Raw genomic sequence first — 6,365 nt, forward strand, 5'->3', positions numbered from 1 at the left:
ATGCTGTGGGGTTCTGTTGAGGACAAAGGCATAGCTAGGTGGAGGGAAGGACAAGTTCCACTCGTATGTTCAAACTGATTTCAGTGCTGGAGCCTGTCATCCCAAACAGAGTAAACATGGGTAAGTGATAACAAAGCAATGTGGTTGGCTGGTACATTTACAATGACTTTTAAAATCTTTGAACATGTGCTGCTGCAAGCATAGCCCAGCCAAAGTGACCCCTCCGCTGGCGTCACCTGGAGGGGCAGGTTGAGAAAACAGAATAGAGTTGGGACAGTGGGTTGGGAAAACAGAAAAAAAAGGAATAACTGGAGAATAAAAATGTAGAAAACACAAAGGGAGGAATAAAGATAAAATAATGCACCATAGATTTCAGACACAGCACTACAGAAATACAAGTCAAGTTATTGCTTGAAGTGGTGGTATATCATCAGTTTGTTCTTTTTCACTTGAGATTTGCAAAAGAGGCAACAGTTTGTTGGTAAAAGGCACAATATCGTGGCCAAATCATGATGCTCAGTTGCAGCATAACTTAGTTAGAGTTAAGGATTATTTTCTGGTTTTGTTTTCAGAGTTGAATTTTAAAAAACGGAGTCCTGAGTAGGTAACAGGGGAAATATGGAAATGCCTCTCTGTCCTCTGTTTCTGTCTTTTTCACCTCAGTCACCTGTGAATCAGGAGGTTGGAATGGTGGCTGTGTGCAGCCTGAAACATCTTTCTATGAAAACCAGTCAAGTGGACAACATTTTCTAAAGATACTAGAGGATTATTTTCCACTAAGCATTTATTTTCTGTGATTGTTTAACGAGAGTCACTTGTTGCAGACATATGTGGAACGTTAATGGCATCCATCTGCTAAGAAACTCGCAGTCACCACCCACAAAGTAATCTTCCTGGGTTGCATGAGGATAAAGGATGAGCCACTCCATTCAGTTGCACTTTGTGAACTTATAGTAACTCTAAGTTTTTGCAGAAGTGGAAAGAAGACGAGAGGCAGTTGAATCTAAGGGGTGTGCAGTAACGCCAGTATCCACTGCAGGCAGAGTGCCTCCTGGGCAGCCCATCTTGAGCGCCTGCTTCTCGTCTGCCTGCCTTCCCAGCAGGAAGGCTTTCTGGTGTGACTGGTGCTCCACCAGTAGATCCCACCTTTTCAGTTCCGGATGGCCACACACTCTGAACCTTTCCTGGCTGCATAACTGAGCAGGTGCCACTTGCATTCCCAGCACCAATCTGGTGTTTCCCCAAAGTGCCAGGCTTGCCTTGCGTGCTCTGCATGCACAGAGAAATCCCTGTCCACTTGCGAGGTCCTTCTAAATTGTAGGAAGTGCCTGAGGGGTGAATGGGCTTCTGCTGTTCCAGGGCTAGTAACTCCCTTCCAAGCAAGGACTGCTCGTTCCTCAGGCAGCAGTTGGCTTATTTGCATGATTTAATTACCTAGGAGTCAAGAATGGTAAGATACTTGCTAAATGGTCACTCCTGTCCTCTGAATCAGCACCCGGGTGTGCACACGTAGTGCTTCATGTACCTCTGTACTCTGATGTGCACCTCTTGGGTGCTTCTTGCGCTCTCACTCCGTGCACTGCAAGGACTGAGCAATTAAGCCGTATTTATGCAATGCGCTTCTTGAAACAGATTATTACCCTTTGGGAAAACACCGGCTTCAAATGAGGAGAGTGATCAAAATCCTCTCACTTGCATGTTTTTTTAACAAGATCTTCCCTCAAATTACCATTGCTGTTAGATGTTGCATCTCTTGAAGGCTGTTGGACAGAACAGATTTCAGAAGAGCTGGGAGAACATTAAGCCACGTCAGACAGAGTAAAAGCACTGCTTGAGAAATCTAATCTCCTATTTCATAGCATGTAAGACATACACAAATATAGTTATATAGGTGCTTGATGTGTTAAATAAGCAAGGTTAAATCTGACATAGTGTACACAGTTATAAGACATAATTAAGGATATAATATGTACACTTAAACATTTCAGAAATTAATTACAGCTGTGCTGGTCGTCAGCCGCTATTATTACCACTTCATTACTCTCGGGATTGAATAAAATGGCTTCTGATGTTATGAAAGAGGTTAAAGAAATGCTATGATTTAGTTCATGAATGGCCCATCTCTAACAAAGGACATCGTCCTTTCCTTCTAGTTGTTGGTTTTTTACAAGCGTCTAATGGTCTGAGGCCATGTAAAGAGTTTCTGCTGTGTCTGCAGAAGTGAGGGGTGTGTGGATGGAGGGGTAATGTAGAGACACTTCTCTCTCATGGGGTGGGAGTCCAAACTGGCAAACGGAACTCACTGTTATTTCTGGTTTTTTCCAAGTTGAGATAAAGTGGATAAAGTTCTGACATAAAATGAATTGTCTTGGGACTGGCCTTCAGCTGGGAGTGGTGTTGGTCATTTGAGGAAGCATGGCAAAAGGGGTTGAGAGGTGGCTTTGGACTGTGTGGGCAGATGGGTTGGTAATGAATCTTCTGGCCCTAGTGTGGGCTGTGGATGAATTCACGAGGAATCAAGTCAGCTGATGGAGTCAGGGTCTGAGCTAGAGAGAGAAAATTTGGTGTGGGGAGCAGGACAGGGAAATTTATGCCCAAGAGCAAACAAACCCAGTAACTTCATACAAAACTCTTGATAACTTTGCCAAATGGTTTAAAGTTACGTGCTTCTTGTTACCTCACCTGGTGTCCTTTGACAGGTGAAGAGGCAAGCCGAATGCCCCACCGGACACCTGAAGCATGCTTGTGTTAAATATCTAGATTATTAGGAAATCGGCATCATTTATTCATTGTTTTGTTACATTATCTTATATTGTTACTGGTCTGGTTTCAGGTCAAAGCTATGTTCAGTCTTTTAAAACAATGCAAACCGGCTTTCTTTAATAAGACCTATAAAAATGAATGCAACATCACATTTAGCTTTTGTAAGTACTGAAATTCATTTGTTTCTAAAAAGAACTGGTTTTGCCACCACTTGCCATCATTCACTCAGAATTGCTATTAAATAAAAAGGTGACGTTGTTGGAAATTGCAGCAGAGATACTGTCTAGCCCAAATCCATTTTAAATGAGAAATCTGTTTGTGTGCATTTGTGGCAGGGAAGGTCAATACGAGGAATGATTATGATTGTTTTCCAGGGCTGTTACGACTTGGTGACCAGTTTTATGGAGACAAATATGGGTATCATAGCTGGAGTGGCTTTTGGAATTGCATTCTCACAGGTAAGTGCATAAATGCTTCCATTCCCCGTTTCTTCCCCTCATCCTTTTTCTTTACCTGGATTTCAGGGAAGGAGGGATTATGGAAAGGGATTGAACTCAGCATGCTCATTAGTCCTGAGGTCATCTGTTCATTGATTTTCTTTTTTTCAACTTAAATGAAGTTTCTCCTTGGGAATATCAGTTACGGTTGAGCTAATGACTAGCTCAAGGAAAACAGCTTGTCCCTCCACTGGGTCAAACAGAGGTTAACCCAATAAAACATTGGCTTAAATGGAGCATAAACAACTAAGAAGACAAATAGCTTATCCATTGTTTGGATAGGCTTCTATCTTCTAAGCACTCATTTTTTTCTTAAAGGAGTCTAGAAGTCAAATAAGAGTTTACCTTCAGGCCTCCCCGTACGAGACCTGGAGCCTGGAGTGGGCACCTGGATTTGATGACTCTTTTCTTTTTTTATAAACCAGCTCCTTGCCTGCACCAAAAAAAGACTTTGGCATTGGGGGAACTCGAGGAAAGCTAAGAGGTGTTGGCTGCTCCCTGGTATTCCAGCTGCCTTTACCTAGGCAGGAGCTGGGGAAACTAAAGGTCTGGCCAGAATCTTCTGATCAAGAAGGGGCAGGTAAACACCTGCATCTTTCAACAAGATATTCCTTTATACTAGGTCACTTCGCGTGTGATGACAAGAACTCTCCTGGAAACATGCATAAGTGAGAGAGAGGGAAACATAGTCAATAAAAAAGTGCTTGCAGAATGGTTCAGCAAAATGCAAAGTGACATGTATGGTGCCTGAACCTCTTCTACCTGAGAGGCAATCTGCTTTCTCCCTGCGGAGAGTATGTAGTACAACTGCAAATGGTGTATTCAGAAACTATCAGGCAACTTTCATTTGCTTCATTCACACAATATTAAAAACCTTGGTCCTGAGGGAACACTGAAAAAGTGGCTATATCTATTGAACGACTTGTGTTTGTACAGTGGTGGGAAAAATGAGGTGTGTGTTAAGAAAAATTATTTGACTTCTGCTTAAAACTCAGTTTTAAGTTAAATTCAGTTAGCAAGCTGTAGGTTTACGCTGTGCCTCACTGGAAACAAGTGCTTTGCCAGTGCTGTCGCCAGTGATGGCCAAATGAGTTCATGGGAGGGCTGTGGTTGCCCTTTTGCCCGTGTTGCCCCATGTGGTCAGCCTGTGCTTGGCTGCAAGGCACTTTACATCTCTCTGAGGTTTAATTTGCTCAGCAGTTGCAGTGGCCTCCAGGTTCTTCTGAGTAACTGCCCCCAAGCCGTGTGGAGAATGGCCACCATGTCCTCTCGGTCAGCGTATGCACAACCTAAAGAAGCCCTAAAAACTCTTTGGGCTCACACCAGCCGACTGCCCGGCCTAGGGCATATCTAGAAAGCTGATGTCTTGTGGCCTAGGTGTGAGATGTGAGAAGCCCGTGATTTGGCCTGTCAGCCTGTTTCATGTCAGCATAAATGTTTGTTCATCATACCCCCAGCCATACAGAGCAAGCGTGTGGGTGTCAGGTCTCTGAGATCCAGCAGCAGTGAAACCACCAGTCTGGAGCTGTTGGTGCATGGAGCAGAGGGAGGGATTTGGGGGTTTTGTGTGTGTGTGTGTGTGTGTGCGTTTATTAGGCTGTTCTAGTTCATGTTGAACTGTCACGGTTGTCTTGATACTTTTCTCTAATCTTGATTAGGACTTGATTGCTGCTCTAGGACTTCGGGCTCTTAGTTCAGTTTCTAGACAGCCAGAAGGCTCTAAAGCGTCTTTTAAAATGCCTCATGTAAAACTATCTGAAAGAAAAATGGGATGAGTCGGATTTTACAATTCATATGCTGTTGGGCAAATGCCTTAGTCAGGACCAACGCTATCCAAGAGCCTTTAATCGTGTATCATTTGTACGATGTGCAAAGCATCATCTTATCACGCCTGGAAGTTGTTGGCAGCTAGAAGGGAGACTCTCAGCAGAGCACAGCTGGAATTGTTAGTGTTTTGGCATGTGTCTGGAAGTTTACTGTAGGTCATTGGTTGGTTGTGAGCTCCATGCAGGAAGGCGGGCAGGCGGGGCGAGCAAAACGTGGCCCTGCAACAGGAGCCCTTTGGCGCAAAGCCAGGTTAGTGTGGCAGGCTACCAGCAGCGCGGGGGGAAAGACACTTTGCCGCTGTGGCTCCGAGTAAAAACCAAAGTACATTTTGATGTGGCATGGGCAGTTCACAATGCCTGGTGTCAGTGTGCACTCTACTGCCAGCTGGGGATGTCGCTTTCCTGTGTAAGTACAATGCTCTGGCACTCCGAGTAGATATCCAGCTGCTGGGTGTGTTTGTGAATGTGTAAAAAGGAGAAGAAAGGGCATGCAGGGGAGAAAAATGCAGCTCTCCTGGAGTGTGAAGAATAGAAGGCAGCCAGTGATAATTTACTGCCTAATCTGTTTTGCTGGACCCAATTAGAGACGGTGTTTACAAATTGATTTCAGGTTGAAGTGGCTGGCAGTAATGCCAGGCAGTGCTCCAGCTGCAGGCGAGGTTTCTCTGGTCCTACTGAGAATGGGTTTAATCTAAATAAAAGACAAATTAGATCACGTTGCTCTTCTACAGTAAAGCATGCTCGAGGGCCTTTCCTTCACATGGTTTGTTAGGTGTTGACTAGCGTGGGGAATGGGCTGAGTCCCAGAAATAGAGAAAGTTGATGTCATGCCATTGCACGTCTTATAGGACTGGTACAGACCTCGCAGTCAGTCAGAGTTCTAAAAAACTGCTGCGTTGCTGACATTGTCAGCACTGTTCCTCGGATTTGAAATAATAAAATACAATTTGATTGGTTTTGGACTGAGATGCCGATGCTGACTTCCAGCTGGAATAATTTCGGTTTAGCAGGTGCTCCTCAGAGCAGCAGAACGATCGCTGTGTTGTGCCCAACAGAATGAAATTATGCAAGCAGTAGAGACGATGAAGAGTTTTGCCTAGGTAAAACTACAGTGGCAGGCATTAGCTTAAGGGGTACCAGAGACAGAGTCTGGAGGATTTTATAGCTTGTGGTTGCAGTAGGGTCCCTGAGCCAAAATAAAATGGAAATTCAAATTGCACTTCTTTTTCTCTTCCATGTAATAAGATATAATGAATATGTCATGCAGAACAGCTTCCAG

The 6,365-nt window shown here is 44.1% G+C and overlaps 1 protein-coding gene across 1 annotated transcript in view; it reads left to right on the top strand.

Annotated features, from left to right (window-relative positions):
* The window catches only part of TSPAN7 (tetraspanin 7), a gene marked incomplete at both ends in the record, with an annotated part of 10,870 nt that extends 7,649 nt beyond the window's left edge, over window positions 1-3,221 (top strand). Inside the window, one exon of the mRNA XM_010143169.1 lies at window positions 3,138-3,221. Within this exon, the coding sequence (XP_010141471.1) occupies window positions 3,138-3,221 (84 nt within the window). The remainder of the gene's footprint in view (window positions 1-3,137) is intronic.
* Between the last annotated feature and the right edge of the window lie 3,144 nt (window positions 3,222-6,365).

The sequence above is a fragment of the Buceros rhinoceros genome, unplaced genomic scaffold (assembly GCF_000710305.1).
Source record: "Buceros rhinoceros silvestris isolate BGI_N320 unplaced genomic scaffold, ASM71030v1 scaffold6619, whole genome shotgun sequence".
Taxonomy (NCBI): Eukaryota; Metazoa; Chordata; class Aves; order Bucerotiformes; family Bucerotidae; genus Buceros; species Buceros rhinoceros.